The sequence below is a fragment of the Heliconius melpomene genome, chromosome 1 (genome assembly GCF_056956725.1).
Source record: "Heliconius melpomene rosina isolate 202511_hmr_F chromosome 1, ASM5695672v1, whole genome shotgun sequence".
Taxonomy (NCBI): domain Eukaryota; kingdom Metazoa; phylum Arthropoda; class Insecta; order Lepidoptera; family Nymphalidae; genus Heliconius; species Heliconius melpomene.
This window is the reverse complement of record NC_140389.1, coordinates 7,960,779-7,988,114: the sequence shown is the minus strand read 5'-3', so window position 1 is coordinate 7,988,114 and position 27,336 is coordinate 7,960,779. Positions and strand designations below refer to the sequence as shown.

Here is a 27,336-nt window from a genome sequence, read left to right as displayed (position 1 = left end):
TCATAAAGTTAAAATATAGGCGTCAAGTTAACATATCTAAGTCATTCATCTTATACAGCTTTGATTATCTTAGACCTCATAAGCAAAACCGCGTGTTAAAACTAGTTTTACATTTATATTACAAATCTCTTCTCAGCTTCTGTTCTGAACAGAACTAAAACCTGCACTTTATTCATTTAGTTTTTTTATTAACTTAATTGAAGCCTCTGTTTGGCGGTTAAAACTTAACTGCACTCTCTATACCTACTCGTATACGAATTCAACATTTATTTGCTTAGTCAACTTGTTATTACATCACGCCAATGTCGATTGCTGAACAATGAAAGTAGCCAAGCCTTAATACAAAATCCTAAAGATTTTGTAACCATATTATCATATAATTTACCCAAGCCTTTGATAAAATTAGATATAGGAAAAGATTTATTACAATAGAAACTTAGTGAAGCTAAAACGTGTCAGATGCTTGTAGGTCGATTCCCAGTACCTAATGGGAATTTCGTCTCAATGAGCAAAAATATGGAAATAGGTGATGATAGCTTTTTAAGTGTTTATTCTCGTTAAGTATCAATCGCTAGGCAACCCCACTCTGAATGAATTCCTCGCTCTGGTAATATTTTTAAATATATTTTCTGGTAAGATTTCTATAACAAAATTTAAGTATAAACAGCCTTAAAAAAGATAAATTCCACAATTTCGCAAATGATTTTTATAATAGTTAAACTTGAATAGTTAAACACTTACTTAACAATAACTAACAATAACAAAGTTACATGTAAACGAGGAGTATAATTTCTCTGGATCACCTTGAGTATCTGGGGCAGTGAGGGCTGACGCGATCTATTAAAAGATTTCTGCACAGTACATGCGCACGTGGTAAATGAGTGTAAACAATTATATTAATTTAATTTAAAGCGCAGGGGCACTGTGGACAGGGCAGGTGTGTGGTAGGGGACTATTGAGAGTTCGATTTCTATTCAACAAAATGTATTATTTAATATTTTCATTTCATCAACACGGAAAGTGGAAAGCGATAGTATCTTGATAGGAACTGCGTATCTTTAAACTAGGTTCCCAGGTCCTTTCTGCCTACCCTGCTAAATTTGGGATATATTGCGAAATAATTAACTAACGTAAAGTAATTAACGGATTATATGCATATAATACGATGTCTATTAATGAATTATGTATTTGAAAATAAAATACCGTATTTTTACGCAAAAGTGGCTAATTTACGTAATATTTTAGATGATTTTTATCGCTACTTATATTATACAAGTGACCTAAAGTAGCTATCTTATGTTTCTTTAATTACACTTTTAAACATTTTATACACAGAAAACGCAATCAGGCTGTAAAAATCAAATATAGACATGACATTTATAATAAAAAGTCAAATTTATTAATAAAAACACTTTATCGCATATTTTAGCATGAACACAAGATTATTTTTAATTACATAATTATTCGACTATGTAAATTATTGAGTTTTATACATTAAGCGATACAAAAATCTACATATTACAGTATAGGCACAGGTAACTTGGCAACCTAATTTGTATTAACAAACACTCCGTTAAAATTAAGACACTTCCTATCCCCACTTTCCACTCAATTCGGGAGGCATTGCATGTTGAATGGCGTAACTCAACGCCGCACTTCCCCTTGTTACTATAGTGAGTAAATGAAAATAATAAATATTTCATTTACTCGAGGGGGAATCGAATCCACACAGACTCGTATTTATTGTCGCACGGTTTTTCCTCTACGCCACGACTGGCCTCCGTGATGATAATTATAATAATAATTATCAAGATCATTTTATTTTTTTATGTTTTATTTAAATTTGTTTTGTAAATTAATAATAATAATTATTATTATTATTTGAATTATTTTAATCTATATATATAAAATCGAAAGGTCACTCACTCATCACGAAATCTCAGAAACTACATGTGCTAGGAACCTCGAATTTTGCATAGGAGTTGTTTATGGGACGTAGGTGCTCGCTAAGACGGGAATTTGCAATATTCGACTTTTAAGGGGTTGTTTTTGGGGTGGAAAGTTTGTATGAAACTTCTTTACTACAAATGCTAGGAGTCTCAAATTTTGCATGGACGTCACTTATAGGACGTAGGTACTCATGGAGACAGAAATTAATAATAACGTAGTTCACGCAGGCGAAGCCGTAATATAAACGAAATGAGTATTTTCTAAATAGTGGTGATTGAATCTGCAATTCACGCGAATATTTTCTAAATTATTACTTACGTATAAGTTAGTTTAAGCAACCGGAAGTAAATTCAGTATTTATGTGTCATCGATAATATTTCCGCAAATGATCGTGTACGAAGCTCAATTACTACTACTATAAACTACTTGTAACTACAACTTGACGACCTTGCGCTGGTTCTCCTAAATACTATTTTCTAATAATTATTCTTCATGCTTATGATATTATTTAACAGCATTTAGTACGCTAAATATTACTTGTTTTGAAGTTGTTTGTTCTATTTGGAGCCGTCGTGGTGTAGGGTACAAGCGTGCGAAGCGACGGTCGTGGGTTCGATTCCTACTTGGAGAAATGAAAGAATATTTTTATTTTCTCGCTCTGATAACGAGTTAAAGCGCGGTGTTCAGTTCCGCAACAGCGTGATGTAAATGTGCTCAAAATGGCTCAAAATGGCGCTTTGTCTTTTTACTAGACCTAAGAAATTCAAATAATTAATACCTCCGAGTGAGAATCGAACCCATAAGCGTTGCTTTAACAGTCACAGGCTGTTTCACTGCGCCATGACGGCCTCACGTCATGTATATTAAAACGTAATAAAATTAAATATCCGTCTCTTACGATTTTTCCTTAACTCATATCATTTAAAATGTAAGTAACTACTACAACCACCTTTACCAAATAAGTAGTCTATGTAGGTGCGATAATATTATGATATCTACATTTGCCTCCTCAAGTTATAAACGTGACACGATAACAAGCACGAAAGCTAACAATAAAATACTTTTTTTACAGGCCAAACGCCATTTTCAGATTCTTTTGGCATACAATTGTATCTAATACAATCTCAGTCATAAAATGTCACAAAAATGGACGAATATATTATATTAAAGTTTACTAAATGTTCATAAAGGTTTTAAAGTCTAGACTGCGCCACGAACGTGATTGGGTCCAGCTTGCGAAATTCCGTAAGCATTTTGCGCATGATTTACATACAAACTTTACGGTTCTGACACAATAATCAACTGACATGTTTTGGTCTTCCTTAAACTACTAGAGGAATAAAAAAATTAAAAATATAAGTATAAGTTTATAGGAAAATAAAAATATATAAGAGCTAATAAATATTATATAATATTTTGAGACTGTCTGTAATTACGACGGTTGTGGGTTGGATTCCCACTTTGTAGAATGAATTATTTTCATTTCCTCGCTTAGGTATCAGGCCATAAAGCGGCGAAGTTTCCGAAAACTGAGCACAAAGTGCCGAAAAGAGTGTTTTAACACCAGGTTTTACCTACTCGTATTTAAGAATAGTTATGTGCTGATAGTTAAAATCTCAGTTCCATGAAGAAAAATAGCATTTTCCTGAGACGGATATTTATAATGCTAATTTTAATTTCATCGAAGTTTATATATTTAAATTTGCCACTATACTAAACCAATTAAAAAGTAAATAATCTTTAACTTAGTTAACATAATATATAAAATTAAAAAGTATCAACATACAATATGATCTATATATTGTCTTAAGCTACTATTACTCTTATAGCGATGAATAACGTGCGCGATAATGACACCGAGTCATTTCTTTATGCTTTCCATAGTACTGGCGGCCTTGCGTTTCCGGATCCACCGACTACATTAGCGTACGCTTTTTTAAAGATCAACTTAGTCGACACGCCCTCGTATGTACATTCCATATAAAAGCTCAAAGACGGACACTTCTGTACTCATTCCACGAGATTCACTTGTCCAAGAAGCAATGGCAGCTAAGGTAATTGTTACTTGTCTTACTATTTATCTATTGAGTTAATTATACTTGTAAAATAGTTGAGATATAATTTTACGATCATTCTTGTTAATTGATTTTGATTGATTTTAAGATTATTTAATAATTATGTTGTTTATTTACAGTTGGTTGTAGTACTCGCCGCCGTGGCCGCTGTGGCCCACTGCTCAGTGGTGCCAGTGGCGCGAGCAGACGCCGACTACTCAAGCTTCGCGTACGACGTCGCTGATCCCTACAGCGGCGACTTCAAGAGCCAAGTGGAGAGCCGCAGCGGTGGCAACGTACAAGGACAGTACTCTCTGATCGAACCTGATGGCTCCAGACGTGTTGTTGACTACGCCGCTGATGATGTGAACGGCTTCAATGCCGTTGTCCGCAAAGAACCCGGTGTGGTCGCCCCCGTCGCCGCCGTAGCTCCCGCCGTGGTCGCCGCCCGCGTCGCCGCTCCCGCTGTTGTTGCCGCCGCACCCTCTGTAGTCGCTGCTGCTCCCTCTGTAGTCGCCGCCGCTCCCGCCGTAGTCGCCGCCGCCCCAGAAGTTATCGCCGCCCGTGCCTTCTCCCCTGCCGTAGTTGCCTCATCTCCCGCCGTAGTAGCCGCCTCTCCCGCCGTATACGCCGCGTCTGCCCCCGCAGTCGTCGCCGCCCACTCTTACGCTCCTGCAGTATACGCTGCATCTGCTCCAGCTGTTGTCGCTGCCCGCTCGTACGCTGCACCCGCAGTATACTCCTCTGCTCCAGCTGTTGTAGCTGCCCACTCTTATGCCCCATCCGTATACGCTGCAGGTCCCGTCGTATCCTCCCGGTCTTACCTGGCTCCTTCCCTGTACTCGTCCGCGGCCCCATTAGTCGCTGCCCGTTACGCCGTTAACGCCCCCTACTACTCCGCCTACGGCTACGCCAACCCCATCGCCAACTACTGGTAAACGAATATATAAAATCCTAGTTTTAGATCGAAGTTGCCATGTAAATAATATTTTTGTACATTTGCATACATATTAAATTAAACGACTTTTTTAATATAAAGTGTTTTGGTGTTATTAAAACTACCTGTTCACCTTAAAGTATGTAACTATAAAATATTTTGTCTAAGTATTCAAATGTCACTAATATATGTAACTCACTATATGTGAGTGTATGTTTTGACCAAATAGCTCATTTAAATTTTACGTACATACGAGATACTATGAAAAAACGAATGCCGCAATGTAATAACGCAGTTTTTGCATTCATTAATTCTAATCACATAAATATTTTTTGTCAATTGGTTCTATCAGTTCTAAAATTAAAAATATAATTTACATTTTAATGTCTATGCCAATAAAATGGACGTCAATTATTTTATTTTTAATATTTACTAAAATAGGTGGTAGGTTTGGTTCTCGCTAGGATCTTAATATAAGGTTATCTAAAAACACTTTTACTTTTTAAATTTGTTTGATATGTTGAGTTCCGCCACTCAACATGTAATGCCTTAAGAATTCGACTTTATTTAAGCAGAGAACCTTTTGAAGCCTTTTGAAAGCCTGGATATTTTAATTTTACCATCGAATTTTACCTAAACTTCACCGGAGACTGGCCTGGAATACATCTGTATGGTATACCTTTACGTTATATCTACACGACATTCATCGGAACAATTTACGGTGCTATTTTTAGGATATTATTTTGACGGCGGCCCTGGTATTTTGGTATATGTATAGCCTACATATTATTTAGTTTTTATGAATCTTGTTCTTTATTTTATATACTTTTTATTTGTTATAAGAGAATGTTCAATTTATTTACTTTTTCTTTTTGATCTGAATTTTGCAACTATTACTGAAAATGGAAATTATTAATTTTTAAATTAGATGACTTAGTGCAGAGTTATTGATAAATTCTCCTGATGTCTTCTGTAAATTAAACTCAACGTTCCGTTCGTTTATTAAACTCAAAGTTAATGTATGAATATTAGTATGAGAACACTCAGTAATTACTAGAATAAGTCAAAATACATATTTCTACGCAGCTTTTAATTATTTCAGTTTTTTTGTTCTTAACTTATCTATAACTAGCGACCCTATTGCGGCTTCGCCCGCTTTTACTACTGGATTATTCATATAATGTATGTTTGCAAATCATTAAACCCTAATGCAACCCGCATTTTCGTAGTTTCAATAAGGATTTTCCAATTGTTTTACACAGCAAGGATTTTTAGTAGGTACCGTAATTTTATATCTGTGATACTAATCTTTTCAAGTACTTATTAAAATATATTTAAATTACTATTTTTAGATAGTTAAATGACATTAAATAATACATTCAACTCGAATTATCCAATACGTGCAAACGCATCTAAATCTTCGTTGCTATAAAGGCAGGCGGGTTTTTTTTTTTCGAGCTTGTGGTTAATGCTGAAGAGAGTATTCTGTCCCTGATGAAAAGCAAGCACTACGTGGCTGCCTGACACGAAAATTAAATAGAATGCATCGGCCGGGAATTGAACCCGGGCTGCCCGCGTGGCATGCGAACATTCTACCACTGAACCACCGATGCTTGTAAGGCAGGCGGGCGCGGCTCGCTTGTATAAGCATAACGTCGCGAGGCGCGTTTCGCAGCAAGGATTTTTTGATATTGTAACAACTTCTAAAGTACTTATTAAAATGAAAAACAGAAAAGACAGTTTTGATCTACATTAAATGGCCAACGTAACTAATATACTTATTTATATGATGAGAGTAAGGGATAAGTAAAACTTGACTCGATACAGTTGATGTGTGAACGGCGTGATGTGTCAATAATTAAATGCGTTTTTCTCTAAAACTATTCGCAATTTCGAAATAGTTTAAAAAGCAAATTTTAAATTTAATAAAGTATTTTAAAGGATAAGGATTAATACTATTATGGAAAAATATCCCTCACAATAAAAAATATATTGAAATTACTATTTTTAGACAGAAATATGATCACTACAAATAATCAACTATATATAAACCTTCTCTGAGAAATACTCGACCTAATGGTGAAAACCGCATCCAAATCCGTTGGGTGGTTTAGAAGAAGAAGAGTTAGAAAGTTCAGACAGACACAAAAAGCGACTTTGTTTTATAAGATATAGGATTATAGTAATAGTTGAGGCCGTCATGGCACTGGAGTGGAGCGCATACTGTAAGTATGACGGTAGTGGATACGATTCCCATTCGGGGAAATGAAATATTAAATGTTTTCATTTCCTCGTTCTGGTCTATACCGAGATTCAACGTCGCGCTTTACCTCTATAGGCTCAACACATAATGTCTCAGGAATTAGGCGAAAGGTGAGGAAAGGAAATATCTTAAAGAGAACGGAGTGTCTTAACATTCGGTTCCAAGTTCTCATTGTTATGTGTGTGATACAGCACGGGGTAAAAAAAAATAGTAATAATGAATTGTGCAAGAGTTAACTTTGAGACTCTAATTGTTTTAGAAATATTGGAAAAGTAATATAAATATCAATCATTCTCTCGTGTAAGTTTATTTATATTTGGCAAAAAATCTTTAAAATACATGACTATGTGAAAAAAGCTTTTAATAAAAAAACTAAGTAATTTTAATCCATATATATTTTGTACATTTCAAAAAGCATCATATTACTAAATATTTCATTGGCCATCATGTATATACAAAATTATTTACATGACATGCATAGCATAGCATGTCAAATTATCAAAGATACAATTTATAAGTAGTTATAAGAAAATGCCGGGTAATCGTAAGACGGGTAAATAGGAGAGCGGGCGTATACTCCAGAGGGGTAAACCGAGGGTGCCACTGGGTACACTGATGGTGAAACGTAAGATCTCGCCAGTACTGGGCCTGCAGCATTGTGGACAGAGGGAAGAAGGAAATTGCGTGCAGCAACTACAGAAGACGCGTCTACTACTGAAGGAGCAGCAGCAGCAACAACAGAGGGAACAGCAGCAACCACAGAAGGAGCAGCAGCAACCACAGCAGCAGCTAGAGGTTCCTTGCGTACAACAGCGTTGAATCCGTTCACATCATCTGCAGTATAGTCCACAATACGCTTGGTGCCATCTGGATCGACTAAGGAGTATTGTCCTCTCACCACGCCTCCGACGCGGGACTCCACTTGGCTCTTGTAGTCGCCTGAGAGAGGATCGGCCACGTCGTACGCGAAACTAGACGAATCTTCGTCTACTTTGGCTACTGGCACTACTGAGCTATGCACTACAGCAACTAAGACAGCGAGGACAACTGGAAACTGAAATAAAGAAGTATTTTTATATTTTTTTAATTTGTTATTTGTTGTTTATATATTTGAATTTTGACAATTTTACAGAATTTATACATTGTTTTGTTGAATTTATACATTTATACATTGTTTTTTTTTTATTATAATGATTATGATATATTTCTTATAAAACTTACCTTTGCCATTGCTAGGTCTGTAGAGGTATGCTTTATCACAAATGAATATAGAGCATGCTATCTGTCTGTTTATATATAGATATCATTAGATGCTTTAGTTTAATAGCTACCGGTTGAACTTTAGAAATACGGCCAATTACTTAATTAGGACATACATAAGCCAAGGGCGTAATACAAAATTATAATTCTATGTGAACAATGACCTTTTAATTAATATATTTGAGGAATTTTGTCAGTGGCGACATTGATATTTGTTATTTTTCTATTCATACGTATATTAATTGTCCTGATACCTTATAATTACCGTATTTTTCTTGTCGCACTGTACTTGTCGTTTTTCTCTTTGCGCATAGCACTGTAGTCCCCAAAATGTTCCGGCCGAAATGTAAAGCGAAATCTGAAAATAAAAATGGGGCCCATATTACCATCGTGTTTAATTTCAGATATAATTACATTATTGCATAACAAAAAAAGTGATAAATAAAAGGAATGTGGTACAAAATATTAATGTAGATACAACACAGGTGCATTTAGGACGACCTTATTTATTACTGTAAGTGATCTCTTAGAGGCTAACTTTATTATAGTAACTTACAGGAATGAAACTTCTTTCTCATATTACGGAATAAGCATAGAAACTTTTAAAAAATGAATACATTAGCATCTGACTTTTGCTTGATTATCTTTCTTATAAGTAGAATAAGGTATGAAACATTTTGTAAGATAATCTTTTGTACAGTTTAGAATGCCGGAATGCATAATTAATGCCATAATTTTTAAACGAATTAGATTTCCGGCACTATATAAAAAATAAAAATTATCCCACGTTTTAAAGATCAACTGGTGTCTAAGGTGCTTAGCTTAATATATTGATGTTACATCCGAATCATATAAAAGCTCGTGTTTCCACATTTCTGCCTATTAAAAACAATATCAACATCCACAATGACGACTAAGGTAAAAAAATATATTTTCCTAAAAGGTGCAAAAAACTCATTTAACATCCAAAATCTTGGACGATTTATATATAGGTAGATATAAATGCCTCCAGAATTCGGGCGCAAAGTGGGGAACGTAAGTGTCTATGATTAGGTTCCCAGGTTTCTTCTGCCTACTCTACTATATGTGGTGTGAAGCTAAATACTCTAGAGTTATACATATTTTTTAGAGTAACTTAAACTAATATATCTTAAATTTATTTCAAATGTGTTTTTATCCTTTCAGCTATTTATTCTCACCATATTCGTGGTAGCTGTTCAATGTTCAGAACAAATTGACAATGTCGATGATGACTCATCAAGCTTTGCCTATGGAGTAGCTGATCCCAGCACCGGTGACTATAAGAGCCAAGCGGAATCTCGCATGGGAGGTGTAGTGAGGGGTCAATACTCTTTAGTAGACCCGGATGGTTCCCAGCGTATCGTTGACTACACAGCTGATGATATCAATGGTTTTAACGCGGTTGTACGCAGGGATCCCTATGTTCCTGCCCCAGTGTTTGCTTATAACCCATCTGTGATAGGATCTGCTCTACCTGTCGTTGCCCTAGGCCCCCAAGATCTTCCTATTGTATCCTCATCCCCTATAGTATCTAAATCCTATGTTATTCCATCAGTGTACTCTGAACCTTCTATATTTTCTCCGAAAATTGACCCTAGATTTGATCCTACTCCTGTTTCTTATGAATAATCATACTATAGTTTATGTGCGTGTAATATACATATAATGTGATATTTTTGTATGGTATTAAAATTTTTATAAATATAAATAATATATATGATTTAATGTATTTATTTTAAGAATCTGTTACATACTTATTTTGTTTCCTTTAATAAATAATCAAATAATATGCATTTTTTTACTAGGATAAACGATGTTCGATTATAAGCATGACGGTTGTGGATTCAGATCCTAGAGGTCCTAGATCCTATTCAAACTAGAGGGAATGAATTACTTTATTCCCGTACCGCAAGTTCTCTTATAATCTCCAATTTAGTAGAAAAGACACATTTCCTCCTGTCTATTAACAAATATTAACAAAATTAATACTATTATCTTTGGTAGATATATATTACATATACAATATGATAATGAAATGCGAATAAAATAATATTAGAGTTCTCAAAATCTTAAGCTGCTTACTGGATTTAGACAGACGAGTACATTGACTTACTAGTCTTGCTATAAGATAAGGATTATCTAAGCTACTTGTGTAAATCTACATATAAATATAAAAGCTTTTGAACTCGTACCAAAATTTTGATAAATAAAATTGAATATATTTTCATCATCCAACATATGCGTTAATCTAATTATATTTTAAATTAGTTATTCGGTTTCTATTTTAAATGATATTACGATATTCTGTCATCGTGGTCATAGTGGCACCACGCCTAGTTGGAAACACGAAGGTTGTGTGTTGGAACCCCAGTTGGAAAATGAATTAATTTCATTAACACGCTCTAATAACAAGAAAAAGTGCGACGTTGAGTTACGCAGTCAATAGGATCTACCCTGCATTATTGTACCGATTTTGCTGCATTTTGTATGAAACTCACTGCGGAATCAAAACTTAAAGGGTACTTCCCATGGACCTACAGTTGGTAAACTTTTATAAATTGTACTTGCCCTTGACCTACAATCCTGAAATAGGTACGGAAGCCTCGGTGCGCCAGTCCGATTCGCACTTAACCGGTTTTTTTATACATATTCTAAATCTAAAATACTCTTTTTGCTTATGTGTTCGAATTTTACTCGAGGGGATGTTCCCACGCCATGTCCAATTTTGTTAAATAAAACTCGTTATCGTATTTCGTCACTAAACTCGGAAAACATATTTTTTTATCTTTACAATAAAATTACAATTTTTGCAATTATTATCTATACATTTTCTATAAAATTCATAACATCCTAGTAATAATTATCAACGTGCAAGTTTTTCACGATCGTTCCACATTACGCAAAAACTACTGAATGTATTTTAATACATCTATCTGTAGGTACAGTAAAATAGGTTATGCATCAGAATAACACTTAGTCATATATTTCAGCATTTTGTATAATTTGGATATAATAAAATAACAAAATTTTTTCCTCCGCGAGTGCGATAAATAGTGGGTTTTGATACACATAGCAGAATAGGCACAGAGAATTTGAGTTAAGACACTTCCTTCCCATTAATATGTTCTCCCCTTACCGCCAAACCCTGGAGTAATTGCATGTTGAGTTGTGGAACTCAACGCAGCATGTTACCAGAGCGAGAAAAGGAAATATCTCATTATTTGACATTTGATTTAAAAAATACACAACATTAAAAAAATTGGCTAGAATAATAATTGTCTGTAGTCGAAATTGTCTCTTCTTACCTACTACGCATTACGGGAACACAAAGATTTTTTTCCTTAAAATATAGTGAAAATTAGGTGGCAGTGATGTTTTTATTATTTCCATAATTTACTCACGCTTCCGGCATGCTCTACTAATTAACTAACAAGAGTAATCACATTTTAAATATCAACAAGTATACATTATAAAAACACATCAAATATGTGATTTGTATAAAAGCTCGATCCACTATAATTTTGTATCTATTCAGCATCATCAACTGACAGAGTCAACAATGGCAGCTAAGGTAAATGAAAATTAAAATATTTATATTTTTGATGGAATTTTTAAACGTTATATCTGTTCTAATATAAACTAAATCTATATAATATGAAGATTAATGAAGTTATTGGCACGATCCCCAGTCTGGGGAACGAATATATGTTTGGACGGATGGATCGATTTTATCGATTCAGTTCATATTTAGCTTATGAGAAATATATTTATTATAATTGAACTTATTATAATTAAAAACGTTTCTGTTTCCTAATTACAGTTTCTAGTCACCCTCGTCGCTTTGGCAGCTGTAGCTCACAGCGCAGTTGTACCATTGGCCAACATAGACGAAGATTCCTCCAGCTTCGCATACGACGTCGCTGATCCTCTCTCAGGCGACTACAAGAGTCAAGTTGAATCCCGCGTCGGAGGCGTGGTCAGAGGACAGTACTCCTTGGTCGACCCTGATGGCACCAAGCGCATTGTTGACTACTCCGCAGATGATGTAAACGGATTTAACGCTGTTGTACGCAAGGAACCTCTAGCTGCTGCTGTGGTTGCTGCTGCTCCGTCTGTTGTTGCTGCTGCTCCTTCTGTGGTTGCTGTAGATCCTTCTGTGGTTGCTGCACATAATTTTGTTGTGCCCTCCGCCTACAACGCAGATCCATTAGTCGCCAGATCTTACATTAATCCGTCAGTATACCCAGCACCTTCTGTATATTCTTCTGGATTATACGCTAGCTCTCCCATTTATTCTTCGTACCAATATCCAGTTTCATACAACATCTAATTATTAAAAAAATATATATTTAATTTAACATTTTCTGTATATATTATTATGATTATAATTTAACCTCATGTATTAATAGTGCTGTATATTTTAACATAGTAAATTGTCCTTGTATAAAAAAATATACTGTTATAGTAATTTGGATTATTTAAAATGTAATAAAAACTTAATATCCATCTTTGGTTTTTTTTACCAAATACAATAATAACACATGACCAAAATATATCTATATATTTAAAATCGAAAGGTCACTCACTCATCACGAAATCTCAGAAACTACAAGTGCTAGGAATCTCAAATTTTGCATAGGAGTTACTTATAGGACGTAGGTGCTCGCTAAGACGGGACTTGCAATATTGGACTTCCAAGGGGTTGTTTTTGGGGTCGAAAGTTTGTATGAAACTTCGTTACTACAAATGCTAGAAGTCTTAGATTTTGCATAGACGTCACTAGGACGTAGTCATGGAGACAGAAATGAATAATAACATAGTTCACGCGGGTGTAACCGCGAGCGGGCCGCTAGTTACTTATACTACGCAGTTTAATTGTATTAATATGTGGAATAAAAAATGTAATAGACTTTTTTCTCCTAGAAAAAAATAGGCTTAATGATTTACATATAATAATAATTTAATTAAGACATAATGGCACAATGGCACTGCTGACTAAAATATCTGGTTTTGGTTTGATCCCTATTAAAAATACGGACATTCATACTCATGCGCTAAAAACATAACCCTCTTTTTGGGTTTTGCCGCAATCAAGTTAAAAGGAAGTGTTTTGAAATTAGGATAAATAACTAGAACAAATAAAAAAAAACGTTTTAAGTTTCCACATTTTAATGTCACGATATTATATTTTATTCTAATAAAAATAATATATATAGCCTTTCTTTTGTCTGAATGTTTATCGTTAGAGACCATTGCCCTCTGTCCGTTCATTTGCATGTTATTATGTTTGGTACAACTATAATGTCCAAGCGTTTGACTTTTATAGTGTTAGATATTGCTTATTCATTATTTATTAAAAAAAAACAGTTTCTTTAGAATATTTCTGTATAGATATGAAAATGTTTATGATGTCTATTAATTTTGACCTCTAAACCTTTGCTATTAATGTTGATAATATACTTCACAATTATATTTTTTATTCTACAGCTAAATCTGTAGTTATTGTTCTAATCGACAAATTATATTTTACCATATAAAAATCGCTTTAATAAGCTCTAGGAATTAATTTCAGGAACTAACTTTCCCGCAGCGCCAAGACGGTCTCAATATTTTATTTAAGATAGATTAAATAAAATCATATCCAAATTTACTAAAAAATAAATTAAAAAGTTATATGAACTCAGTTAAAGTATTTTTTTTTACTTATTCCATACTATAAATATTTATAACTAGTGGACCCGGACGCGGCTACGCCTGCTTGAACTATAATTAACTATAACTAAGAATATTTTCGCGTCGGTCATACTCATACTATGCCGCCCGAAGGCTAGGTCGGGTCTAGGATGAATATCAAAATGTCGCGGTAACGGTTGTGTAGCGACGCGACGGTTGTTATTAACATGGCAGAATAAATTGCATGTCAAATTAGAAAGTACTTTAAAATATATTAGTTTATATGTGTAATGTAATGTTATATAGCCTATAGCACTTCTGAAGGATGCAGCTTTCATACAAAACAAAAACAAAGTAAATCGGACCAGTAGATCCAGAGATCTTAGCGTTCAAACAAACAAACAAACAAACTCTTCCGCTTTATTATATTAGTATAGATGACTAATTATTTAAGTTAAATGGTTACACTGTCAATATTTAAAATTATATTTACCTACTCATAATTCACAAAGTCATTTACATACAAAAATAGATTTTAATGGCTATGAATATAGAAACAAACCCATAAAGCTCTCTTCTCGGTCATTGATATAAAAGCTCGACGACAGAAATCTTTAGACTTATAACGTAAAACGATTGGTTAGTGCAAGCAACGATGATGGTCAAGGTAAATGTGAAATATTATTATTTATTTATAATCATTTAATTTTTATACCTTCATATATAACTTATTTTTGCAGAGTGTATGTGTGTAAATAAGACGGTTGGGGATTCGATTCCCGCTAAAATAAAATACATAACATACGTACGCATAAAATAAATAAATGTTTGTTAACACCAATGTAGCGTAGAGGGACAATCGTGTGACTCTAAACGTGATGGTTGTGAGTTAGATTCCCATTCGGGGGAATTAAACATTTAATATTTTCATACCCTTGCTTTGGTAACTAGGCAAAACGCTGCGTTAAGTTCTGCATCTCAATACACAGTACCTATTCTAAGAATTCGGAAGAAAGTGGGAAACCGAAGTGTCTTAATAGTCAACGGAGTGTATTAACACTAGGTTCCAAGGTTCCCTCTGCCTACTCAGCTATGTGCAGAGTACAGCGTGTAGCTTGCTAAAAAGTACTCGCAAGTAAAATTATAACATTTATTGGTTAACAGTTATTAACCATCCTACCGTTATAGTTTTTAGTGACTATGACTAAATCCATATGAATTTATAAGACTACTAGCGGCCCGCTCGCGGTTTCACCCGCGTGAACTATGTTATTATTAATTTCTGTCTCCATGACTACGTCCTAGTGACGTCTATGCAAAATTTGAGACTCCTAGCATTTGTAGTAACGAAGTTTCATACAAACTTTCGACCCCAAAAACAACCCCTTAGAAATCGAATATTGCAAATTCCCGTCTTAGCGAGCACCTACGTCCTATAAGTAACTCCTATGCAAAATTTGAGATTCCTAGCACTTTTAGTATCTGAGATTGCGTGATGAGTGAGTGACCTTTCGATTTTATATATATAGATTTTAATAGTATTTCTTAAGATATTTTTATTCATTTACAGATAATCTTAGTTCTCGCTGCGTGTATAGCAGTTTGCCACAACGCTGCTATATCAACTAGAGCAGGCGATTACACAAATTTTGCCTATGATGTCGCCGATCCTAAAACTGGTGACTTTAAGACCCATACAGAATCTCGAATTGATGGTTTTGTACGGGGGGAGTACACCGTCCTCGAGGCTGATGGAAGAAAGCGAATTGTTGATTACACTGCTGACAATGTGAACGGATTTAGAGCTCATGTACGGATAGCACCTGAGAGAGAGAGAAATATCGTTGCTTCTACGTTGAGATGAGACACTACGATTATTTCAACAAAATATTATTTTTAACTAAGCATAAATATATTGTGGCTAATCTAATAGAAGTGAAGTGTTACTAGTATGTATATAAAAAACGCAAAGAAATTTATTGCTTAATAATTTATTTACTTTTTTTTACTTTTGAATTATGTCAAATAAATTTATTTTCCTAGTAGTATCAGTTTTTATTTTGACTGTATATTTTCTATACTTACACTACAAACATATGTAGCACATAAATATCCCTCAGGTGTTCAGAGAAAGATATCTAGGAAAGATAATGACACATATTTTTTTTGTATTTTTACTGTATGCAATAAAACAATATCTATCTATTATTTTATTCCTTTCTTTCCAAGACCTAGACCGGTAATTCCATATATTACCGCTAGATATAACAGGTTGTGGCAATTAAGTTCTGCCACATTATATAACAAAAATATAATTTCTTCATAAACTATGTAGGCATATGATGATGATGATGTATAAAAATAATATAATATTGGTCATTTATAAATATCTATTTAATTTCATATTTACAAGAACAATTACCCGTCGTCCTATTAAATGAAACGTTTACCAGTATTTGAGAGGAGCGGAGTAGGCGAGGGGGGATGCAGCAACAACGGAATGACCAGCAGAGTAGACAGCGGGGGCGACTACGGCTGGGGCAGACGCGGCATATACTGCGGGGGCGACGTACGAGCGGGCAGCAATGACAGCTGGGGCAGATGCAGCATATACTGCGGGAGCGTAAGAGCGGGCTGCGACGACTGCGGGGGCAGACGCGGCATAAACGGCGGGGGAGGCGGCGTATACGGCGGGAGATGAGGCAACTATGGCAGGGGAGTAGGCGCGAGCGGCGATGACTGCTGGGGCGGCGGCGACTGCGGCGGGAGCGGCGGCGACTACAGCGGGAGCAGCCACGTGGGCGACCACACCGGGTTCCTTGCGGACGACGGCGTTGAAGCCGTTCACATCATCAGCGGCGTAGTCAACAACACGTTTGGAACCATCGGCCTCGAGCAGGGAGTACTGTCCTTGTACGTTGCCACCGCTGCGGCTCTCCACTTGGCTCTTGAAGTCGCCGCTGTAGGGATCAGCGACGTCGTACGCGAAGCTTGAGTAGTCGGCGTCTGCTCGCGCCACTGGCACCACTGAGCAGTGGGCCACAGCGGCCACGGCGGCGAGTACTACAACCAACTGTAAAAATATAAAACAATATTGTTTTTAGCTATAATTTACTGAAAGCAGAAAGAAAGCCTTTTCTTGTATTTGTAATGAATTAAATTTTTAAAAGTATAAACAAACCTTAGCTGCCATTGTTTATGTTGCGACGGTTTGTTCAAGTAATGATGCTGAGAACAGTCGATGCTAGCTTTTATACTGTTCTCGTGAGATAAATCAGTTCCCGGTGAAGCGGTCACTTGACGTACTTGAAGGCGGGACGGGTAGCAAGATTAATTGGTGGCATATGAAATTGTTAGTACAATTCGTATATAAAATATGTTAATTTTATGCAGGTGTCTATATAAATTTTCCATTTCTTATATGTGATAACACATTTGTATGAGTAAAATTAGTAATAATAGACGATAACAATTAAAGTTATTGTGAAAAATGATCTTTAAAATCTAATTAAAATTAGATCTTAATAACGCTCGCAAGTAGCGGGACTCAACGTCGCGTTTTGCCAGATCCAAGGAATCAACATTTGAGACCGTTGTGGTGCAAAAGGCCCGCGTGTGACTATGGGGGTAATGGTTGTGCGTTCGATTCCCACTCCCACCCCAATTATTTTCATTTCTCCGTTCTGTAAATTTAAACTTTTCCAGGCCATAACAAAATTTTAAATAAAGTTTTTTTTATGTTTTAAAGTTACGTTAATAGTTAGTTGTCCCCATTTAATACATAATATATTTTAGATGGACAGATTAAAAATAAAAAAACGAACTCATTAAAGAACGATATTATGTAGAATAAATATTTAATTCCTTCGAGTAGGATCATGTGTTAAGGTACTCTGTTTCTCATTAAAATACGTTGTTCCCTACTTCCCGCTGAATTCAGGTATGAATTAAAGCATTGCGTATCGAGTGACAGAACTCAACGACGCACTTTGCCTTGTTTTCTGAGCGAGGTAATTAAATTTCATTCTGCAAGTGGGAATCGAACCCAGAACGGTCGCTTTTACAGTCGCATGCTCACACCCCTGCGCCACGAAGGCGTCAAATTTAATTAATACAATTGTCGTACACAACTTCTAAGCTATGTTAAAATTGATATTTTAATTTCAAATATTATCTTAAATCGCTATCTTAAACTGTTGAAGGCGGTTTACTATTTCGGTTATTGAAATGTAATATAAAAGAAAAAAAAAATACAACGCCAAATACGTTTCAATGTAAGGAGGCGGTTCCGCATATTTATTTGCATAAGTGTACGTAATGTGAGTCTGTTACTTCAGTGTCACTAAATGTTAATTGAATTAAAACTCTATTTATAAGTGTAAAACCCTTCCGTTACTGATTGATATTCATTGCAAAGCCGGAACTTCGTGGCGTAGAACGCTGAAATTTGACGTGTACATACCTATGTGGGAGCGTGCAAGGGAAAAGTAAGAGAGGATTTCCCTAAAATCCTACGGGATTTTTATTTTGCATTTTCTTTTATATAATTTATCCATTATAACACTTCATTTCGCACTTTCTTTTGAAGCATCGCGTGTTGAATGACGGAACTCAACGCCGCGTATTTGCCTCGTAACTACAGCGAAGTTATTATAATTATAAGATACATTTTATTAATCGAAATAGTAGGTAAACCAACTTAACGGCGTAAGTCGGCGACGGTCGTAGATTCGAGGAATTGGATGTGTCGACAAATTTGTCTATTTTGCTACATGCAGGGTAGATCGAGAAGCTGTTATATTTTTTCAATATTAGAAACGTAAATGTTAGATATATCTATAACATTTGATATCATTTAAATGCCATGTCTTAACAAAAAATAAATACAAATTAAGTACTTAAAATCACAGACTTGACATTTAGTTTTTTCTTTACTACTTTCGATTTTAAATCGACTATTTATATCAGAGAAAGGTTAAATAGCCTTGTGTTTATAGATAAGGTAGGTACGTACATACGCAATATATCTCAACTTTAATAACTCAATTCAATTCTTTATTCATTCTTTTTTTATTTTCTCTAGAACCCGTTGGCTCATTTCTGAAAGTTATTTAAAAAGGTTCAAGTATACAAGTGCCTGTCTTAATTCACTGCGCAATGTCATATAAACTCTACTAATTCGTTTTTATAGCACTTTTTAACAACGATATATCATTATTTCTCCATTTTAATAATGTTACTTATTGTTTTATAGAAAGTTTGGTTAAAAATACGAGGTTGAATTGTAATACAATAAATAAAAATAGGCACTTTAATGTATTATTTTATTGTAATGTATTTTTGGTAAACATTTTAATAAGTATCTCAAGCGATAAGGGACGATCACTTGTCTCCTTATAGCAGAGTTAAAAAAAAGTTCTCATCTAAAATCTGAATTTTCAATCTCGGATGTTACAATTATTCTTTTATGTTCAATTATTTTTTACCATAAAACTACCTAGAGAGTCGGATTTTATATTTTTATTGATGTTTCACGTAGGACATTTGACAGCTAACATATAAGAGTAAAGAAAAATTACAAGTAATTACCATTACAATTGCTTAATTTATTGAAGGGCTTATCTCTTCTGAGGCTTCTATTACGCACAATACATCAAAAAAGGATGTAAAATAAAATAAATAAAACAATACATAATATATTTTAGCAACATTTTTTTATTAATTTAAGAATTCCACAATGGAACAATTTTATTTCCATATAATATCTATACCTAAGTCAGATGTAGGTACGTGTCGTGGGATTTTACGTAATATTTATATAATTAGTGCACATGGACTATTATAGTACCTGTATCAAAGTTGAATTATACAGATTTTTTACATGTCTTCATTCTAAATACACGTGCTGCGGCTACTTCTACTAGGCCCTCGAACAAACACACATTCTTTAGTAAATAGGTATAAAAATTTTAAGTCGGTAAATTATTTCAAAGTAGGTATATTGGGTAAAAGCAAAGTTTAGAAATGCTAGTGATAGTAAGTAAAAATAAGGAAATAGCCAAGCGGATCGCAATATGCCACAGCACGTGTATCTAGACAGTAAATGTGAAAACACAAGCTAAGTACCACTAGAGGGGCCTCAGTGAGACACAAAGGCCCCCCGATTCCATTCCGCCCGAACCGAAAGCAAACATAACAGTTACATACTACCATTATCACATTAAACTAACAAAAAAACCGACAAAATGTTACCACACTAAAAAATTTTCTAGAATAAATTATTAATGTTAGGATTATCGAAATTAATTTTCTAAGTTTAACGAGCCGCGCGACCTCTATGGTAAATTCGTATCGAGCCCGCAGGATTTGGTCCGGGGGCGAATGTCGAAGCGCGCGCCTCAAAGGAAACAAGCGTCGCTGTGGTCATACCAATCGCCATAACTTGATACGCCCTTTCGTCTGCCAATTATTTATACAACTATCCTTTTTTATGTACACTCAACCCGCTTCCCGCTGCTACCGTTCTATTTATCCTAAAGTATTGTACAAAAAATGAGGAAAAACTCATAAAATATCTAAAAATCACAAGTAGTGATATTCTTATTATGTTAGGATTTCTCAATATTTTCCATATATATAAAAAAGTCGCTTAAAAAAATCACAGACAATCACTTTCCCTTTACAGACATATACCATCGACGCTTATCGTCAACTAAGCATTAGTTAGCTACGTACAAAATCCTACTTAGTTTTACAACCATGGTGGTTTACATACAATCTTACGCGATACTATCCTCCTAAGCCAGTGCTCGGCCGAGCACGTTGTATACCCTTGCTCTTCACGAGTCAATCCACGCCTACCCTTTTATACATACATAGGTTGATATGGGGCTATTAGATCCTTACTATACAAATAAACAACAACTAAATTAAAACATATCGTATTATTAAAGATCAATAAAATTAACTGTTTCTAAAAAAAATACAATAAATCCAATTACATAAATAAATAAAGAACTAAATTAATTACAAGATCGCTTCATAGCCCCTATCAATCTTCAACTACCCTTACCCAAAGAGATGAAAGTTAATCGTGCTAAACCAACAAAAATCAGCCAAATGATAACATTAAACATTTAAAAATTACACACAGTACTAACTGTGACAAAAATCCCTTAATAATTACGAAATCTCCTAGACAAATTTCAATAACATCCCATTCCATTCCTAGCTGCGGGCTGCCGTACATAACGCAAGTAGCCAACGAGAGTGTAGAAACCCCAAAAAACAAATATTTGATTTAAATAATCACTAATTTTAATAGATCATTTCGGACAAAAAAATTATAACGATTTCAATAATAATTATTTGTTTTTGGAAAATAAACTTATTTATTAGGTATTGAATATTATTTTCCCATTGCCAAATAGAGCATGCACACTCTCGTCACCAATAAACGATAAGTTACAAATTATTTTTGTACTGTACTCAGATAACCTACGTTAAACGTTAAATTATAGCGGGTGCTCCAAAAAATATAAGTTTGGCAACATTTACATAGTATCCAACTGCATAAATCTTTCATATTTTTATTCATATTTTGTACTGACATTAGTATAAGACTTGAATTTGTACTTTAGTTCTTGTAAATAGTGCTCTATGTCGTTGCTCTATCGACCTGACACGACACCAAGAACATTGTAAACATCGATTAATAACAAAATGATTGTAGATCATAAAATGGCTGGTGATTATTTACAGACATGAAATGCTTTAATATTTAAACAGATTAAAATACGATAAGCTTATCGTTGAATAGACAAAATTATTCTCTCGCAAACATACATTTGATTTTTTTCCCTTTCTATATATTAAACGTGTATTTTTGTTAATTTTTTTATTCGTTTTCGTTCGTGTTTTTTATTTAAAAAAGTAGTTCCATGTACAATCCATGATACGGCCATTTATAAGTTGTCGAATTTTAAAGAGATCTAATAAATATTTTTATTGAGGATCAAAAATCTTCTTTTAAATACTATACAGGGATTGTAAACAATATTTCAATCTTCATTATAATCTATCTTAAAAACTTTATATGTCGACAAAAAATTGTGATATTTCGTATTATATTTATTGTACGTAATAACTATTTTCATTTTAATAAATCTCTTAGAGTATTGGAATAAGGTAATACTTATGTGAAAACAAACATCGAACACTGACATTACCTATACAAAATGATTGAAACACCGTCGTACTTAGACATTAACGCGAGAGAACACTTATATTATTACTTTGATTATCAAATTCGTAGACACGAGTAATACGCGAACGACCAGCGACGTGCTAGTGCCTTTTAAGATAAAAACACCAAATAAACATTACTTAAACAAATACCTGTCCCTTTCGTGCAACTACATTAAGAATATTAAATTTCAATTCCTTAAATAACATACTTAAAATTACAGTAAATGTTAAACACGATGGACGGGTGTAACTTGTCGAGAAAAAAAAAGGAAATAAGGTAACAGAAAAAAACAAAACAAAACAAAAAAAATATAATTTTTGTTTACATTTTTCTTTTAATTCGCAGAAACCTAACAAACAATAATTTTTCAATTTTTTCATCTCCTTAAAACATAGTAACATCTATGCAACACAAGAAATAACTGGTGAAAAAAAAAAGTAGTAATAATAATAATAATAAAAATTATGAAAAAAAATAAAATAATAAAATTTTTATACTCCGTAGAGTGTGGGAGGTACAATTAAATACACTGAATGACCGTCGGTCGATCTCTCGCCGTCCGCGCTAATGAGGTAGAACATCAATGAGATTATTTATAACTAGCCTAATTAACACTTAACTAACATTAATTCAATTACATTAACATTTATCCCAGCTTAGGTAACTTTGATTGCTCGACACCAAACAACTTGAGCATTCGCCGGGTAACTTACTACCTTTCAGAGATTCAAATAACATGTTATATTTGATTCGTTGCCACGCTCTTACTTTAGTCACTAGCGTCATCGATGAAAAATATAGCATTCATAAGAAAATTTTTTGAACAAACGCTCTCGCTAGCGACAAAACCAGCTTAGACAGAAACTGAACGCCAAACGATTTTAGCTGTGACATTTAAAACAAAATTGTTAAACGTTCAGACACTAAACAATATAAATAAAGTTCCATATGAAGATGCCAATCATGGAATATATATTGAATCCTGAGGTAGTATATATTTGTACTTCAAAATTTTTTTTACTTTTCAATTTTCTCTTAACATCTAATTTACATTATTCCGTCATATAAAAATCTATGTAAAAGCTTACTTAAACTAAAACGTATTACTCGAGGTAGATTAACTTACACGCTAGTCCTAGTGTGACGGCAGAGGGTCACCATACCCGTATCAATCTTTGGCTTTACCATCACGATATATCGCGATTTATATACAAAATAAACATAGAAAATAATTAAAATTATCATAAACTTAAAACATGAGCCAAAGGAGTGCCATTACGTGGCCGATCGGGCGAGTGAACGTCGCTAACTAATAATTATATTAATAGTAATTAGTTTTCGAAGAATATGTCAAAATATTGGACACTTTCGCTAGCCCGATAACGAACTCCTTTAAATAACATCCTTTGTTGGTAACATCAAGTATATTATAGTATCGTAATGGCAATTCGCCGTGTATTCGCCATACATTTGCACATCTAGTGGCGCGGGGACGCGAGAGACCGACCCGAGAGGGATTGTAATACACTGACGAAGTGTCCTTATCACATCAATACAACATTAACACTATGGGGAACTATCCAGTGAGTCCTAAATTTAACAATGTCATAACTAAAAAACTTTAAAACCGTGTCAAACTAATTTTACAATCGTAACGACAAGAAAACACAGAATTAAAAAAATATGACTTACATAATATTAAAATTTGATATTTTAATTTGTACCTTAATGATAGAAGGAAACGATTGAAGTAGCTTAATGGCGATCCCTTAGTGTCAACATCCAGACAATACTTCGTTACCCCCTTAAAATTAGACGCGATTAAAAAAAAAAGAAAAAACTTAAAACGTGATGCATTATGCAAATCCCTTTTACGTATCACAAAAAAAACATTATATGTCAAAAGAAATCACATGTACGCATGAATTTTGAATTCACAAGAAAATGAAATGACAACAGAATAACTAATTAAACTTTCATCCTAATGTTGTGATTATTGTAAAAAATCATTAATTTAACAACTTACAAATGAAAAATGAAACTAGCCTTAACAATAAACCTAAAACAAGTATGCCAAAAATATGTAACGTAATAATGAAAAAAAAATCGTCACCTATACCAAGTTTATAATAAACCAATCAATGTTTATAGCGCTTTCAATATACAAGTATGTAAAGTGTATTTGTCATAATTACTTATAAGAAAGCAAAATCAATATGGTGTTAATAAAATTGCTTTCAAATTCGTATTACTAAAGTTTAAAAGCGCTATAACCGTCCGTTCTCAATGATGCATTATTTGCATCACGACCCGCCTTCTATAAATCGTTTAGCCACAAACGTAGGCCACACGCATTCAAAAAACCCTTGTCTTCGTCAAAATTCGCCCAAAACTTTAAAATCGAGGATCAACAACTGGATAATATACGACAAGACAACAAAATATATAATAAAATTGCCTGTCCATCTGTGTATAAGCTACGTACATTATGCCTACACATTTATGTTTTGTGGTAAAAATAGCATCTATAGGATTATACAAGAAATTTATAATAAATATAAAGGTGAATAGAGTAAATTGTATTTTAGTTAAAAAAATATTATAATATTTAGAGTTTTTAAAGTTAGGTACAACGTTCCGATCCATACTGACACTAAAAGGACTGCGCACACATAAACTATAAATAAAGTCTTAAATGCGAATAAAAATGAGGTAAATCAATTAAATATTTGTAACGAACAAACAGAAACTACTAATTTAACAATAAATCACTGAGCCTTTGAAAGCGTTTATCATTAATAAGAAATAAAAATCAATGTACACTAAAAATATAATATAAATATAATAAATATGAATGCAACTCATTCCTAAATATCAGGAATAGAACACCCAGTCGCTACATTCACACTAAAAAAAAACACAAAATAAATAAATGGTGTGAACTTAAAATTGAGGTTATTTGGCACTGTCCCGTTTGCATTTGTTCCAAGAGAACTAAACGTGTAGCAGAGTCTACGCAGCTGGAGGCGCCGGCGGCCTCAACAATTATAATACAATACCGCCGACGCCCCACTAAATATTTAAATCTCACCGTTGCACTTGAAATGACTAGGTTATACAATTAAAGAGGGCCTTCTAAATGTACCTACTAAGAATATATATATAAAGAAACATAACGGAATGCTAAAATCGACACCATCGCGTAAAAACATATAATAATTTGGTCTCAATAGTAACATCCGTCCGAGTGGGAACGGTCCTGTGTTACATGCATAATTTCAACGTTTACCTAACTACTTATGCTTAGGACGTTGTACTTTGTACAAACTAAACGTTCGGTGAAACTGTACTCGCATGCTATTTACTTAAAACAGTGGCGAAAACTAAAAAATATAGAGCCTGTCCTATTGTATCACAGATTTGTTTAAATAAACATAAACCAATACCGGTCTATTGCGATAGATAGATGAATAAAGAGTAATAAAAGAGCATTAATTAGCATTATATGATGCAACGTCAAACGCGTGTTTCAACCTAGGCCAAGGCGGTTCAAGATTCTCCTATTATTTACAGCTAAGCCTATGCCATCAGCCATCAGTCTCGACAGGTCCTTCAGTACAGAGAGAGGTACGAGTGAAGGTGCAAGGTACCGGAGAGGGGCACTGAGCAACATTCGAAGTCACACGTGAATCATCGCACGAATCCAAAATCTAAGGAAATCTTAAGATCAATTTTTGAGGTAGATTATTACACAATATGCATCGACGAGGTAATTTTATTGTACGCATGTTACAAGAGTAAGTAACAGCACGGGTGACCACGACTGTCCGGGCCGTGCCGGTGCCAACGTAGGAGAACTTCCGCGTGCTACAGTCGTTGGGATACTGACACGAGTCAAAAATTAAATTTCACACTTATTGATGATATAACCAACAAATTCTTCCAATAAAGCTAAAAACTGATCAAAGAAAGAAACTATATAAATTATTGACACTACGAAAGTATCACAACGACTATCAAAACGGCAACACCAAATAAAAAAAATGACACCAGCAGGCCGCCCGTGCGAAGAGGTAGTTCGGTTAAACGATATACAAGAACAAGAACACATAAGAGAGAGTAAAAGAATGGGCATCAATGCGAGTGATCAACTAATATATGACAAAATATATAAAATTTCCTATCCATCTATGTATAAGGTATATTTTCTAAACATTTATGTTTCGTGGTAAAAATAGCATCTTTTGGATTACACAAGAAATCTATTAAAATATAAATATAAGTAAATTGTATTTCAATGCAGAGGAATTATAATGTTTAGAGTTTTTAAAGCGTTTCGATCCAAACGAAGTAATTAATCGTTACACAAGAACAAAAATACAGAAGATACAGAGATTGGACACCGTTGATCACTCGCATTACAGTGTATAATTGAGCAGCGGGCCCTGCACTAGCTGCGCCACGTGGCAGTGCTCGTGCGCGGTGTAGCGCTAAAGCCAAAAACTCATCTAAAAAACAACCTGCCACCCAATCAACTAATCAAAAGTCATATTTTTGACGCGCCAAAAGTATCACAACGACTATCCAACAAAAAAGATGACACCAGCGGCCCGCCGCACGCCCGTGCTCAGAGGTAGTTCGGTTTGACAGGGGCAGAGGCCTACTGCGTGTGGTTGGGCAGCGGGCCAGGCGCCAGGTGCGTGACGTGGCGGTGCTCGCGCGCGATGTGGCGGCGCACGGTGTTGTTGCGCGTGAAGGTGCGACTGCAGTGCGGGCACGGCACGCGGATACCCTGATGCCGCTGCCGGATGTGCGCGCGCAGATTCGTCTCGTACCCGTACAGCCGCTCGCAGTATGGACATTTTAGTTTTTTACCTGTAATTTTATATACATTTGTAAGCACCGTGCCGATATTTTTATATATTTATAT

At 34.6% G+C, this 27,336-nt stretch overlaps 7 protein-coding genes across 9 annotated transcripts in view; 4 read left to right on the top strand and 3 right to left on the bottom strand.

Annotated features, from left to right (window-relative positions):
* Window positions 1–3,844: 3,844 nt before the first annotated feature.
* LOC146541166 (uncharacterized) lies at window positions 3,845–5,042 on the top strand. The gene is made up of 2 exons (XM_085188084.1): window positions 3,845–4,004; window positions 4,145–5,042. Exons 1-2 carry the CDS (start codon window positions 3,918–3,920, stop codon window positions 4,940–4,942), a joined length of 885 nt encoding a protein of 294 aa, XP_085044210.1. The 5' UTR covers window positions 3,845–3,917; the 3' UTR covers window positions 4,943–5,042.
* A 2,636-nt stretch (window positions 5,043–7,678) lies between these two features.
* LOC146541164 (uncharacterized) lies at window positions 7,679–11,260 on the bottom strand. The gene is made up of 2 exons (XM_085188662.1): window positions 11,245–11,260; window positions 7,679–8,251 (listed from the first exon to the last, which is right to left on the bottom strand). The coding sequence occupies exons 1-2, from the start codon at window positions 11,258–11,260 to the stop codon at window positions 7,716–7,718; spliced, it is 552 nt and encodes a 183-aa protein (XP_085044788.1). The 3' UTR covers window positions 7,679–7,715.
* On the top strand, window positions 9,371–10,114 carry LOC146541165 (uncharacterized). The gene is made up of 2 exons (XM_085190659.1): window positions 9,371–9,382; window positions 9,650–10,114. The coding sequence occupies exons 1-2, from the start codon at window positions 9,371–9,373 to the stop codon at window positions 10,112–10,114; spliced, it is 477 nt and encodes a 158-aa protein (XP_085046785.1).
* Window positions 11,261–11,994: 734 nt separating the features above from the next.
* Window positions 11,995–12,837, top strand: LOC146541163 (uncharacterized). The gene is made up of 2 exons (XM_085188790.1): window positions 11,995–12,056; window positions 12,306–12,837. Exons 1-2 carry the CDS (start codon window positions 12,045–12,047, stop codon window positions 12,813–12,815), a joined length of 522 nt encoding a protein of 173 aa, XP_085044916.1. The 5' UTR covers window positions 11,995–12,044; the 3' UTR covers window positions 12,816–12,837.
* Window positions 12,838–14,763: 1,926 nt separating this feature from the next.
* Window positions 14,764–16,363, top strand: LOC146541162 (larval/pupal rigid cuticle protein 66-like). Its single transcript, XM_085195942.1, has 2 exons — window positions 14,764–14,825; window positions 15,729–16,363. The coding sequence occupies exons 1-2, from the start codon at window positions 14,814–14,816 to the stop codon at window positions 16,020–16,022; spliced, it is 306 nt and encodes a 101-aa protein (XP_085052068.1). The 5' UTR covers window positions 14,764–14,813; the 3' UTR covers window positions 16,023–16,363.
* Window positions 16,364–16,534: 171 nt separating this feature from the next.
* Window positions 16,535–17,407, bottom strand: LOC146541161 (uncharacterized). The gene is made up of 2 exons (XM_085185038.1): window positions 17,340–17,407; window positions 16,535–17,231 (listed from the first exon to the last, which is right to left on the bottom strand). The coding sequence occupies exons 1-2, from the start codon at window positions 17,349–17,351 to the stop codon at window positions 16,605–16,607; spliced, it is 639 nt and encodes a 212-aa protein (XP_085041164.1). The 5' UTR covers window positions 17,352–17,407; the 3' UTR covers window positions 16,535–16,604.
* A 2,450-nt stretch (window positions 17,408–19,857) lies between these two features.
* chinmo (Chronologically inappropriate morphogenesis) overlaps window positions 19,858–27,336 on the bottom strand; it is a 46,591-nt gene continuing 39,112 nt past the window's right edge. For all 3 annotated transcript variants that reach the window (XM_085187961.1, XM_085187804.1, XM_085187881.1), the window contains exon 7: window positions 19,858–27,281. In XM_085187961.1, coding sequence (XP_085044087.1) covers window positions 27,067–27,281 — 215 coding nt within the window. In that variant the 3' untranslated portion in view covers window positions 19,858–27,066. The remainder of the gene's footprint in view (window positions 27,282–27,336) is intronic.

Bases quoted from the DNA above. Each gene is read 5' to 3' on its own strand.
- LOC146541166 (XM_085188084.1), top strand. From the start codon at position 3,918: ATGTACATTCCATATAAAAGCTCAAAGACGGACACTTCTGTACTCATT. The intron at 4,005-4,144 runs GTAATTGTTACT...GTTTATTTACAG, and splicing joins AAGAAGCAATGGCAGCTAAG to TTGGTTGTAGTACTCGCCGC.